Source organism: Caloenas nicobarica, chromosome 11 (genome assembly GCF_036013445.1).
Source record: "Caloenas nicobarica isolate bCalNic1 chromosome 11, bCalNic1.hap1, whole genome shotgun sequence".
NCBI classification, from domain to species: Eukaryota; Metazoa; Chordata; class Aves; order Columbiformes; family Columbidae; genus Caloenas; species Caloenas nicobarica.
The window spans coordinates 21509895-21524055 of record NC_088255.1 but is presented as its reverse complement, the minus strand read 5'-3'; the positions used below and the strand labels follow the sequence as shown (position 1 = coordinate 21524055).

The 14161-nt window shown below is 38.0% G+C and overlaps 1 protein-coding gene across 2 annotated transcripts; it reads right to left on the bottom strand.

Moving 5' to 3' along the window:
- Positions 1 to 7302: 7302 nt before the first annotated feature.
- HESX1 (HESX homeobox 1) lies at positions 7303 to 9304 on the bottom strand. 2 transcript variants are annotated; one of them, XM_065642877.1, is made up of 4 exons: positions 9091 to 9304; positions 8768 to 8973; positions 8355 to 8456; positions 7303 to 7401 (listed from the first exon to the last, which is right to left on the bottom strand). In XM_065642877.1, exons 1-4 carry the CDS (start codon positions 9281 to 9283, stop codon positions 7303 to 7305), a joined length of 600 nt encoding a protein of 199 aa, XP_065498949.1. In that variant the 5' UTR covers positions 9284 to 9304. The 2 variants fall into 2 exon arrangements, with proteins under 2 accessions (XP_065498949.1, XP_065498948.1); XM_065642876.1 differs by having other exon boundaries at positions 8768 to 8967; positions 9091 to 9283.
- Between the last annotated feature and the right edge of the window lie 4857 nt (positions 9305 to 14161).

Sequence of the window (14161 nt, the reverse complement as noted above, 5' to 3'; positions counted from 1 at the left end):
ACTTGTTCAAGGCAACTTTTAAATCACTAGGCCTTGAGAAATGGGCCAAAAATTCAATTAAAACTCTCAGTTCTGAAAGGAAAATCTGTATTACTATTCCCATTTTATAGATGGGGAAGCTTAAGCACAGAGTCATAAAGACGCCTGCTTTTATGTCTTGCACACACGCCCAGGGCTAAACCCGTAATTAGATTTGGAGTCAGGAAAAGCTCTGCCCCTTAGCAAGACAGGAAGAGACCCCTGGGTGCAGTGGGTTTTGGTTTTAATTTGCTGTTTTCTATAGACCCACACTCTCCTTCCTAAGGTCATCCTGACATTACCAGTGGGTGCTCAAAGCAGCGTGGGCCACAGAGCGCAGGTCCAGCCCCCGGAACAGCTCCATCCCCAGCTGTCCAGAGCCAGCTCCTCCCGCCGTGTCCACACAGCCACCGGCACTTCAGGAGCAGCCGCCACTGCATCCAGATGCGACTTGAAAGTGGAATTACACGGAGGAATTCTGCTTTGACACCGGCAGCCACTTCTGTATCCAGATGCTTTGCAACAAGTCCTGAAATGGAGCATCCAGTCTCTAACATTGAATAAACGAAACCTCACAGAATCCCTCATAGTGCGCAGGCAGTAATACTTCTCTCCTGCTCACTTTTTATGTCACGCTCTCATGGTTTAGCTTTTTTTCTTAAAATCTCAAGTCTATCTTCAGGTATTTGAGGATGTTTTGAGGCTTGTAGAGTTCAGAGAGTAGGGAGTGAATGGTATTGTGACCTTTCCAGACGACTTAATGTCTTCTACAGGAAATTGCACTTAATTACCAAGGAAGTTTCAGTCCTATATTCCTAAAGGCTCAAGTTAGCATCAGATCTAAGCTAGGCTGAAAAGGAACTGACTGAAATAAACCAAGCAGTCATTATACAAAAATCACCTCTGATCACCATCAAAATAACAATTTATCAGTGATTCACAGATGCAAGTCTTCATATAATATTACAGCTCCCCAGACCCCGCAGTTCTCTGCATTGTACACAGGCCAACTTGTTCTGCCGGCAGAGGTTTGCAGTCAAATGTCAACTCTCCCTCTGTATTTCTGTTCAGTTTTGCATCTGTTTATTCATATGAATATAATAAAGGAGCAGACAGCTCCATTGTGAGATGATTCAGTTTACTGATGGGCCACCAAATCCACTCCCAAAGCTGCGGAACTGGCTCTGAGGAAAGAGGGAGCAGGGCAGGAGTGCGGCTTTCAGCAGCAGTCTGCTGTTCCACTGCATTAGCTGTAATATGAAACTGCACTTTCAGAGAAAAGCAGTTTGTAATGCAAACAAAATTAAAAATTGCACGGAGGAGTCATTTTTCAATGTAAATTCTGCTGAACTAGAAATATTCCAATCCAACCACCACATCCCTTTTATTCTTTTGCAACAATTGAATAATTTTTAATGTTCAATTTTGAAATTATATTTTTCTGCAATATGGGCATTTCATCTCAATCAACTATTAAAAATGCAAATCAAGATCTCCAGAATGCAGTTCAAATAAATGCTGGAAATATTAATAATGTTTTTATAGGAGTTTCTCAGTTTTACTTCTAATCTCAGCCCCTTCCTTTTACAGCACAATACTTTCCATCCGGACAACTTGTCATTTTCCTTCTGCAGGGAAATGTGGGGAAGGGGGTGGAGGAGCAACCCTGACCTGACTTAGCAGTCTGTTCTGAAATTCAACAGCAATGTCTGCAAAACTAACCCCAGCACACTAAGGGACCCCTCGCTGAGCACAAACTGAGCCTTAAACCCCTTCCCATTTAACAGAGGGAGAGCGATTTGCTCAAGCACTTCAGGATGACATCGTTTGTCATTTGAGGCCAAAAGCTAGGGATAATTAAGGCTAAAGAAAATGTTTTGAAGATTTTTGTAATTAAAATGCATAGAGACACTAGTAACAGATACTGTTACAGAACAATAGGAATATGGCTGGAAGAATTAAAAAAAAAAGTCTTTCTATTGTATAACCATTATGGAAGAAGATTGGAAAGCACTTTGGCAATAGCGCCTCAATTCTACTCCCATTAATAGAAATACACAAAAGAAAATACAAATGCTGGAAGCATATGGAAATTGCAATCGTTATTTGTATGATAGATACATAATATTTCAGAGAAGAATATTAAAACATTTCTAGCAGATTTACAAAAGAATCCACAGCAATTCTACAAGACTGGGCTAAAAAGAGAGGAAGGGCCCTGTTCTGAATGACACTTGCTGCCAGCAGCTCTGCCTCTCAAACAAACAAACTCGAGATTCTTTTCATCTACAGTCTGGCAAATTCTTTTAAAACAAAAATTTGAAGCAGTTGGGTACTGGGATTGAGTTAGCTGCTTGGTTTTGGGAAGACTAAGATAAATATGCAGCTAACGGACTGATCAAACACAATGGATGAGATTTGTTAATACTTACATAGAAAGTTAAGGCATGTTAATATAAGTTACAATAGATAATTATCATTTGTTTCTAATTAGATTATAATAGTAACAGTCACTGAAAACACCACTCCTACTAAACTCTAATTTGTGTTACAGCTTATTGCCCAGGACCAAATGTTTACAGAGGAAAGAATGGAAAGACTGAATGAGTTCCCATTTAAACAAGAATGTCTACAAGAAAAGGAGGTTTGCCACAGAACTGAAGTTTCACAAGGCTCCAGCCACAGCCTCTGCAGTCCCAGGGCAGTGCTGGTGCCTCATTACAACCCTGCCCCATGACTTCCTTTGTCAAAATTAATTAGAGCAGTTTGCAATTATTTTGTCAGATAGCCAGCCATATCCTGGAGCACAGAACGAGATGCTGTTCCAGCTCTGAAGTGAGAGAACTGCATTTCACTGAATGCCTCTTATCCAAATACCTATCTGGTAACTTACAAATATTTGAATCAAGAAAGAAATTGAAGTGGATACTAAATAATTTATTAATATTTTACCCGGACTGACCACTTTGAAATGCAAGACAAACTGTTAAGAAATGCACAGTATTTAAACAGCACCACATCATTTCTTATCCTTCTAATACGATAAAACAATGATAAATGAAAAGTCTGGTGGCAATAAGTGTTTCTGCACAGCAAACCTTCGCATTGTCAACATTCTATTTATTGCCACAGAGGAGCTGTATTAGTAGATATTGTACCAGAAGTCATTATAAGTTCTATGCTATCAGTGTGGGTTTGGTGTTTGTTGTTTTGGTGTTTGTTTTTTGTTTTTGGTTTTTTTTTTTAAGAATTACCGGCCACTTTGTCAAATGCTTTCTGGAATGTAAAAAGATTGCTACCATAAACACACTATGTCAAGCGGTCTTACAAACACGTACTCATGAAAGCTCTCTAAATTAATTTAGAGACAAGGTTGGCTGCCCAAAACTGAATTCTTATAGGTAATAGCTAATTATTAATAAATGCTCAGACCATCAGAAATATTAAGCACCCACCAACTTTCACTAGGTTCAGTTCAATATTGACCACTCGGAACTTTTGAATATCAGGCCCAACATCAAGCATTTGTATGCAAGTACAGGATAAATTTGGTCGCAAAGTTTGTACACCAGTTAAAACAGGCAGTCACCTGTTGGCATTCCATCTACCCACAGCCTCAACTCACGGCTGCAGATTTCCCTCAAAATTAATTTAACACGTAGGACTGCAATTATAAAATCTGGCCACAAGAGGGCAAAAGCAGCCCAGCATTTGTATAAGTATTTCAACCACGGACCACTATCACTGCTTCAAGATTTATGAATGCAAAGTCTGATTTAATATGAAAAAGCAAAGTGTTTAAGATGCAGCTAATATATAGCCAACAATCTTTAATTCAGAATACTTGATCCGCTATCTCTTTATTTCCTTAATATGGCATCATTCATAAAAACTGAATCCCAAGATATTCTGGAGTCTTACCATGACTGGTGTAATACAATTTTAAATATCGACAGTGTGTGAAATCACAATTAAGTCAGAATACGAACCAAGAAGACTGAGACTTTTCTGATCACTGTTCTGAAGGGCAGATAAACAGAAACACTGCACAGCAAAGTATGCAAAACCGGAGTGGGACCAGATTTGAGCAATTTTAGGATGCATGGGGGCCTCTTCTCTCTCATCCCCTACGGTTATTTGGACTGGCTGTGCCCAGACAGATAACATTACATATTATATGTATTATATTACCAAGGTAGCCCAGAAAGCTGCACATTATCAGGAAGTACAAGATTAGAAAATCCTGTGAAGTCCAGACTATTAATTTTTAAGATGGAAAAAACCAGCTGTATTTGAGAAAGTCATGGCCACAATTGGAACCCATGCTGGTCAAAGCAGGTATAAATGTAAAGCTAGAGGTTCTCCTGTAACGTGTTCATGCATTTACTCTGGAAGTGCAAACTAAGCCATGATAAAGCAAATACTGCAATTACACTGTTAAACTCTTTGCCCTCAGCACTACGTGCTACACTCTTAGTACCTCACACCATCATCCTTCAGGTAACATCCACTAATTGGGAGCAGGATACCAGGGCTGGTGCTATTATTATTCTGCTACTATTCTACTCCTTCTCTTAAATTGCTTTGTCAGACTTCTGTCACTTGAGACGTTAGGTGTATTTAGGTATTTGCCAGATAATAGACTGAGGTTCTTAGCATCAATCTGCACAGATTAGTCTAATCTGTTGCTGCTGGAAACCTTGTTTCCACGGTAAGGTAGACAATAGTGTCAAATTACCTGCAAGAAGGTTAAACTACGGGCAATGTATGTTTTGAGGTGAGAAGAAAAACAAAATTGAACTCATGCATACCTACCCAACCTGGTAAAGACAATACTGGGTATCTGAATTGAGATTCCAATTTCTCTAAAAACTATTCCTCATGGATTTGACTACATGTAAAATGCTTCACTTGGGAATATTCTCTTAAGTATTTTTGAACACAGGGTACAACAGAAGTTCAGTTAGTCATGTTATTTCCTGGATCCAACAAAGCATGAATAATTAACATTTCAATATTGGATAAAACTTTGTTACTTTCATCCTAAATTGGGTTTCCAGGAGCAAAGTCAAGCAATTCAAGATGTTAGGGATTCTATAAAAATGAAGGCAATGAGCCCCTGAAGTTAAAAGACAGAAAAAGGCAAATTTCTGGAGCCTTGTTCTAAAGTAATGCAGCTTTTCAGTAGTATTTTTCAGAAAATACAGATTAAAAACAAACAAACAAAACCCCACAACCTCTTATATCTCAACCTATCATCCAAATATCAAATAAGGACTTAAGTCAGATCATCCTTCCCTTAGCTTTTCCTAATACTAAACTACATAAAATTAAGTTTTTTTCAGTCACCCCTTTTCTCAAACTTACCTTTCATTCTATAGGACAGCAGATATCACAGATACGAGTGTCAAGAAAGGAAGAGCAAACTTGGTTTGTTCATGATATAAAAGGTATGACCTTATCTCGTAAAATCCTAAACTAACTGCATTTCACAATACCTTGCAACCATTCCGCAAAGATACATTAAATCATCCATTATATGAGTACAACTGAACCATCTAGACGTGCCCTAAGGAAAAACACAAGTTGAAGGAAAAGAAGAGCACGTTAGAAGACACAGAGGAATCAGAAACTGTCTGGAAGCAGCACAGACAGCTCTTTAAAATCTTAATGCCTGCCTCTTCTGGAGACTATGCTACACTGAAAGTAACATGCCAGAAAAAAAAAAAAATCTGTTGCCATTTTATTATTATTAAACAAGAAAGTGCAAGTGAAGAACAACCTAACTGTATTTGCACTACTAAGACCCCACAAGAATCTATGGATTTTTTTTTTCCCTCCTTTTTTGCTATTTACATTTAGCCTGTATTAACAATGATCCAGTGACTTCCATGTCCTCAGTGTCCTTGACTTCACAGAGCTGAGTGTCAGACTGTGAATGAGCTTGTTGGCTCAGGTGTGTGGATTGAAGACTTTGGCTCAAAATTCTTCCTCCAGTGACTATCAAAGTACTTCGTATAAAGCAAAACTGTTTCCACAGGAAATATGGAAACCAACATCATAGCTCAGTCGCTAAACATTCCTTCAATGTGGGATGGTTTGCCTGAGATCTATACTCTGAATTAGATAAAAACAATTTGAGTGTCATAAGAACTCACATCATTTCCTCTCCCTAGTTTACAGATTGAAATATCATTTCAAGTCAGTGCTTCAGATGAACCATCAGCCTAACATAAACCGATTTTTTTGTATACACGGCTAGGCCCATGTAGAAAGTGCCTCTGGTAGGTACCTCGGGCTGAAGGTTCATTGAAGGACACCAGCATTTCAAACAAGTGCTCGGAGCTCTGCTGAACAGGGAACAGTGGAACCCACCCTCACAAACCCTTCCTGCATCCTGACCAGCTGCAGTTTGGGTTGGTTTTTTATAAGGCTGTCGTTCAGGCTGAATATCAAATAGGAGGATAATTAACTTTCATGGATTGCTTGATAAAAATTATTTCAACGCCCTAAAATTAATGGCAACAATCTGGATACCTGGTCTGGTCCCAACTGATTTGATCCTGTGAAATGCTGCATTCTGTCATTAAAAGATAATAGTGCAACTTCCATAACTGGGATACTTACACTGACAAGAGACGAGATATCCAAGTTGAAGCAGAATGAATGCTAATGAATCCTAAATTAAAATATTATATTACAATATAATAATTTTCAGCTTCTTTTAACCAAACAATTGTTCAAACTGAACAGTCAGTTGAATAGTAGCCCTTCCATTTGAGATATGTTTTTCTAAAAATTAGGTTCTTAATAAAAAGATCGTACTCTTTATAAATAAATTCTTTAAACTCCAATGTGACAATCTGTTTCAGGTAGCGAAATCTATCTTCCATATTGTGTATTTCAGACTTTAAACACTCTTTAAAAAACAAAACAAAACAAAAACATGAAGCTTTTTTAAGTCATCTTCAGTTAAGCTGCTGTAATGCATACTAGCTGAAAATCTTGCGCAACCTAGGGTTTGGATTTTTTTTCAACTGCAAAAATACCTAAACTTTTCTGAAAATACTTATTAAAATATAGAGGAAAAGTTCACTTTTTCCACAAAAGGTAGATTATAATAATACTTCAAGTATTTACAGTTTATTTGAAGGAAAGTTATTACAAACTTTCAAATCTGGGGATAAAATCATAATTAATATATCATCATTACTAAATACAAGTTGTGAAAATTCCAGTAATTCTTCATGTTGTACTGGAGTACCATAACAGCAAACCTTCCTTCTACTCTAGCAGGCTGTTGGTGAAAGTATTTTTCACCATTAGGAACTGAGATTCGCGGTGTGATCTTTTCAGCTTTGCACGCCGGTTCTGGAACCAGATCTAAAATTGAAAGAAAAGGCATGCTTTTCAGAAACATAGCACTGTTAGCAGAATAAACTTTGAAACTTAAAGATATTCACACAACTTTGCAGTATTTCATGTAATGACAGTAGTTTGGAAGTTCAATACAAATTTAAAATCGGCAGTTAATGTCAGGTAGCCACCTGCAATAATTTCATGCCACAGACGAAGAAAATAATACCCCCAGCTTAACTGGAATGTTAGGACCAGCTTCACTGCAAATTACTTCACTGACACTGAATCAGACCCTGGGAGATTCTGAGCATCCAGAATTCACGCACAAGTCTTAAGGTGGTGTTTCTTCAGCTGCTTTATTAATCTCAGCATCAAGCTTCCTGTCAATCCCAATATAATACTTGCATCAATAGCTTAACAAACACCAAGGTGAGGCCCACATTCTAATATTTACGGCATGCTTCTTATCGCATTGGACTACTTGGAAAGCAATAATTAAAAACGCTGAGGAGATTTCGCTTTTGGTCAAATGAAGACATAGGCTCAAACACTGGTTTAACACACATGCTCTACTGACAGTCTCACAAAATACTTAAGACATTCATAGAAATTATTTCAATATTTGTTTCAAATTTGTTTTTCAAATACAGTGACAAGCATAATATAAACATGATTTTTAAATGTCGAAGCAAACGATCAAGTTCTGCACATGATAACTAGAGAATAACAGCAAGTATCATGGAAATATTGCAGTGCTGAACACCCCATCAATGCTATAGAAAGAGGTTTAAGATTTCAGAAGGAATTCAACAGCTTCCATTTCACAAATCCTTGACAGCACACCACATGTATAAATGTACACCATTTAAAATTCAGATTAATAAAATTATTGCTACTGCTGTCAAAATAATTATTTCTATAACCAGAGAGTACATATAGATGGAATTACAGAAAAGTTCAAATAAATCTTTAATTACCTGTATCCTGTCTTCATCTAAATCTAATTTGCGAGCTAGCTCTTCTCTAATATCAATGCCAGGGTAGGAGTTCATTCTAAAAACATCTTCTAAGACTTCAATCTGAGGAGATAAAACACAGTTGTTGAATAGTTATTACTACCTTCGTAGCAGTAATAAAGAAAATAAATACAAAAACCAGTTTAGTTTGTTCAACAGGAGACTTCCAAGCAGTGTTTGCGTAATTCTGATTCCATGCATAAACACAGGTCTGCTGAAATTAGCAACATTACTGTTAATTTACACTAGTTCCTGATTACTAGTTCTCTCTGCAGATGTACATCATACTGGATTAGTCAGCTGTTATAGGTTTCTACCAACATTTTACTGAACTACATTGTTATTCATTTATTAAATACGGAGAAAATCCCTACTTGGTTTCTAGTGAACGCAGTTCTTGGTCTTCTGCCCCTGTACCAGCTCAACTCTCGTTTGAAAGACAGCCTTTCGGTGACTGAAAAATAGTTTTCACACTTTAAAACTTTTTCCTCTTGCGCTGGATTACTGTTAGCACGGAATAATGGATTTTCATAGCAAACAACAGGGATTTGCAGATGGGGAGATCTGTCATCACCTAAAACTAGAAAAAGCAAGCAAACAAGAGCTTCAGTGTACTTGTTTTTAGCAGAAACATGAAAATATCAACATTTTTAAAGGAGTAAAACTTGAGAGGTTACAGAACAGGCTGCTGACTTACCCAGGTTGGTGCAGGCATCCACCCATGGTCTGTGGGGTTTCCCAGCTGGAATGCCATCTTTCTTCTGCTCCAGTCCCAAAATACTTTCAATGGAAAACGAGCACTGTATGGTTTTATTTTCTGCAAAACCAGACACCTTCCGAAGATTCTGAGACACGGATGCAGTGGCTGCGCTCAGCGATGTACCCGCCATGCTGTCACCCTCAGCCAGCACAGCGCAGATACTGTACTTGCATTTCTCCACAGGTCCTCCTTATAGCTATGTTGACAAGGGGGTTGGATTTGCAACGTCATTAATTAAAATCTTTTATTAGAAAGTTTTAGCATGTCAATGAAAACTCTCCCACCAAGAGGCACGAGGAGTTAATTGTTTATTTGTTTGCGAGTAATTAGCAACTAATGGTGACACCAGGGGGGCCACCAAGAGGGACAAAAAGTGTTATCTCTCCTAACCAGAACATCGACTTAACTTTCTCAAAAGAAGCTGTGCACAAATACAGTACTTCTCTTTTATTTGAAATCATTAATGTATAAAATCAGGTTTTTAAAAAACTTTATACTCTAATGGACTCCACTTACCTAAACATAGCAGCATGATAGGAAACCAGTCAAGTGATAAGTAATCTCATTTAAGTGAATTTCCTTCCAAGGAAATTTAAAAAATAATCTCTTAATGCTATTAGGGTAATCCCGATGAAAATGCCTCTGTTTTTTCATATGCATATGTAATGGTGAACGTGGTCAATAAAACAACAATAGCTTCTGGCGTAAGGCGCTGTGCAGTGGGTTGGCAATGTTGTTAGAGCTCAGTGTAATTGCCTTCCAAGTGCCTGGATTAGTTAACAGGAACAGTTGCACCAACTATTTTAAATAATTCATGCATTCATTTTTCTTATTAAAATAACTTTGTTGTGGCTGTTTTGAAACATACCATACGTGAAATTTCCTGATCATTCTTTGCAATAGAAAAACAAAACTTAAAGTAATAGAAGCAGTACACTCAAGTTTACTGGTTTAAAAACATCCTTTTACTGCTACATGTGCTTCTCTTCTTGAAGATTTAGAACCGACAGAAATTTATTTAAATTCCACAAACCAAACACTTCAAATGACCAAAAATCATGCGTAATGGGAGGAAAGGAGGTAAAGGTTTTGTAATGAAGTTCAAAGTTTGAAGACAGAATTGTGATTTCATTCATTACAAAGAAAGTGCTGACTAGAACATTTCTATATTCAAGCTCATCTGTCAGCCACACAGCAGTTTACATGTTACATGTTCAAAACCAGCTTTTGGTTCAGAATAACCTCTCTGCAGAGATTCCCCGTTTTCTTATTCTGGGCAAAGCTTTATTTGATAACATATCAAAATGAAAACCGTTATTTTATTTTCAGAATGCAAAACTTACTCCTCTTAAATGAAACTTAACTTGGAGCACTTGAGACTGTGCTTTTAGAGGAAAAATCTGGCCCTCTATTTTTTCTTGGTTTGCCTTTTTCTCAGAGTAGTTTAGTCTGCATCATCAGTCATTCACAAGGCTAAGAACAAATATTAAGGAAATAAACGGTATATCCACTTTGATTCTCCTTACATTTTTTAACAACCCAAGACAAATCTTTCAGAATAGACAGAGGCAAGAAAATCGCTAAGGAAATGGCAGAGTCTAGAATTGACAATATTGCACTGAGGGAGATTCTACAGAGAAAAATGCGATCCATGGTGGCTTCACATCAGAAAGACGTTCAGCTGAAGAATGTTGACCTACTGGACTGACTTTGTGTTGCACAATGAGATTGTTCTCAAACCAAACTATCAAAAAGAGTGACAATTCAAGAAGTGATCTTACCCAGGACACCTTATCAGCACGTATCAATATAACTGCAATGACCCCCTGTAAACTAAGCTCCAACCATCATTTAACAGCCTCAGCAAACACAAAGTGCAAACATTAAAACAAAAGTCATAAGGACAGATGAACGAAACCACCGCTTGCTGGAATATTTGGTGAACTGGAGGTCAGTGGGACACAGTGTTAAGCAAGGGCCTTGCAGCACTTTGTTTCAGTACAGTTGCTCCCAACGAGGCAACCTGTGACCATAACAAAGCAACAGGACTCCTTCTCCTGACTGTACACAGTTATTTGGAGCGTTCGGGCTGCACACCAAATCCAGGTTGCTAGATTTCTTTGAAGAGAAGCTTGCTTAGTCATAGAAGAAAGCTATTTGTTAGCAAGATAAGCAGTTAAACTTTTCCATAAGAAATGAGGATTAAAATATATTTTCCAACAGTGCAGAAAACTTAAAAGTTTTGGATCCAAGAACACTTGGTAGTAAAGAACCAGATTAAATTTCTACGAATTCCCACTGAAAGTGCAAACAGACATTGAGCCTTCACTCAAAAACTACACTTCGTCATTTTGACCCATTAGCAATAATCAATACTCCTCTTGCAAGCAGTAGGGAACTACCTATAGAGTTTTAGCTAAATATCACCGTAGGGGTAATTAGAGGAACACAACAAACATTAAGTTGAAAATCCTGAGTAATCAATAATAGGAGAAATCACTGCTCCTTGGATATGCAAATCCAATCCTCTTACAGCACCACATACTGGATGAGGCAGCCAACTAATCTCCCTTTCTGATTTTGCACCACTATTTTTTGCCCAGGAACAGCAGAGTTCATCTGTTTAGTAGATGAAGCTCTTGTTCTTCAGAGATGTGAAGCCCCTCGGGACTCTTTTTACAGTAGCTGAAGAGACGCACCAAGAGTTCTCAACGGCTTTGGTCCGAAACCCAATGCTTGCTGTTGCCACCTTTGCTGTTCTCACCCATTGCTACTCTGCCGCCAGGTCACCTTTCACGATAAGCCCGTGCAATATTTTCAGCTTTTAAAAAAGGTATAAATGGTATATATAATCTTTCTTGATTACTTATCACACTCGAAATAACCACCTTTCATCTCACCTTTCTCACAGCTGCTTTACCGCACTGCACCAGTATTTCACCACCTCAGCTGTTGTGCTCCACAGTTCCTTTTCTAGCATGTTTTGAACAGGAATAACAAAAGATTCTATTCAAAGCCAACTTCAAAACTCAAAAGGTTGTTTTAAGCAAGAATACCTCAAAACTCTTACCACTAATTCTCACAAGACACAACGAAACACAGTTAGCTATTTCTTCGCTGAAGTAAAAGCTATTTTGACCCAAGGAGGTTAAGTGAACACAAATGCAAGGTAAATCCAAAGCTGGCACTAGCAGAAGTCTGAGAAAGTGTGTGAAACAGTGGGTGACATGCCAATAAATCCTACCTTATCCAAATAGCTACTTTCACCCTCCTGCAGAGGCAGAATATTGTCTCCATTAGGGGATGCATCTGGAATTCTCTAGAGCCACTGGCTGCTCTTCTCCCTGTTTACATAGTGCCAAGTGTTAGTTCCACACATTTTTAAGGACCCTTATTATTTTGCAGAAAGAAAAAAAATAATTAAAAAAAAAAAAATCGCACTAACAAAAAGTCTACAATGCTGAAAAAAGTTTAACACTAAAACCACTCTCTAAAGGGTTCCGAGGGATTCTTCAATCCATTACTACCGAATCTCATCTGTTGCTGACAAATTTGTATCTCAAATAACACTTTTGGATACCTTGTAATATTTGTAAAAAACATACACAAAACACCAAGATGAGTAATATCTTACAGAATGTTTCAACATAAGGAATCTATTAAAAAAGGTGACGACTAATTCAAGGAAGCCCTGGTACTACAACATGATTAGAAAGGCCTCCTCTTGCTGCTAAACCAAACTGAATCATTTAAACTGAATTGTTAAGATCAACAGAAACAAGACACATTTTTATGCTACACGCCAGCTGAGATACCAAAGCACATTTCTACATATTAAAGATGTTTCTTCGCATTTTATTTTTCCTTCTCTAAAATATTTAATTCTAAAAGACCTTTTCTCTATTCCTAGCAGCTAAAAAAAAGTCTCGTTTTTCCTCTGCCACTTAGAGTTGGAAATATACGACGCTAACTAAAACCAATTCCATTTAAACTTACTACCTTCCTGAAATCTGCAAGGGAAATGCATCTTATAGTGCAAACCTGAGAGTATTTCTTACAGAAGACTGCTGTAAAATGTAGCCACAAGTTAACTGATCTCAAAACCAGAGAGCTATGCGTATATAGGCCATGAACCAAAGCTAGTGTTCTGTCTTTAAAATACCCCGTAAGATGTCTCTGTATTATTCCCCTCATATGACAGAAAGAGAAGTGGTGTAACTTGCTTCAGTGAGGTGAGTCACCAGCTGAGCCGGTAAATGAACTGACTGAACCCAGCTGGAACTTCAAAATTTCCTCACCACTCCCTACGAAAAAACTAAAACCGAACAAAAACCCCCCACGCCTCAAAAAAATCTTTGAATGTTTGTTAATTTCACACTGGCCTTTTCCTTTATCTCCTTTTAAAGGTAAAACACAATCAGATACAACATAAAGAAAGGTCTCCGTAGCAAGACTGCACAATAGTTAATCATTTGCTCTGCTAGACGTCTTTGTGTATTTTCTAATCTGATTTTATACCAAGTTCACCTGGCCCCAAAAAGCCCAAACCAATACAATAACTTCGGTCAAAACATACTAATAACAGAGGGCAATTCAAGAATATGCTCCTTTTTAAACAGCACACAATGAGCTGGTTCAATTCCAGAGAGTCCTCCCTGTAGTTTCAAGCATTTAGAACTGGTTGCCATCCTACAGCACCAAGTTATCCCGGCTGAGAAAGCAGGGAGCCCACTGGAACTGGTTACACTCTTGTTTCTGAAGGGGAAAACCTGTGCTCAGCAGCGGTGGGGTTTGTTTGTTTGCTTTATTAAGACACCAGCAGGAACACAAACCAGACCCTGAGCTGAAGCCACCGCTTGGTAACAAAAACCACCGGGTAATTAGGGGTAGAAATACTTTCCTGATAAAAGCCCTGGTGGATGGTAGAGAAACACATGACAGGGATAAAAGGAGACTTCTTAACAGGGATGCTCCAGGTGAGATCAAGAGTGCTGAAGATGTTTCATTA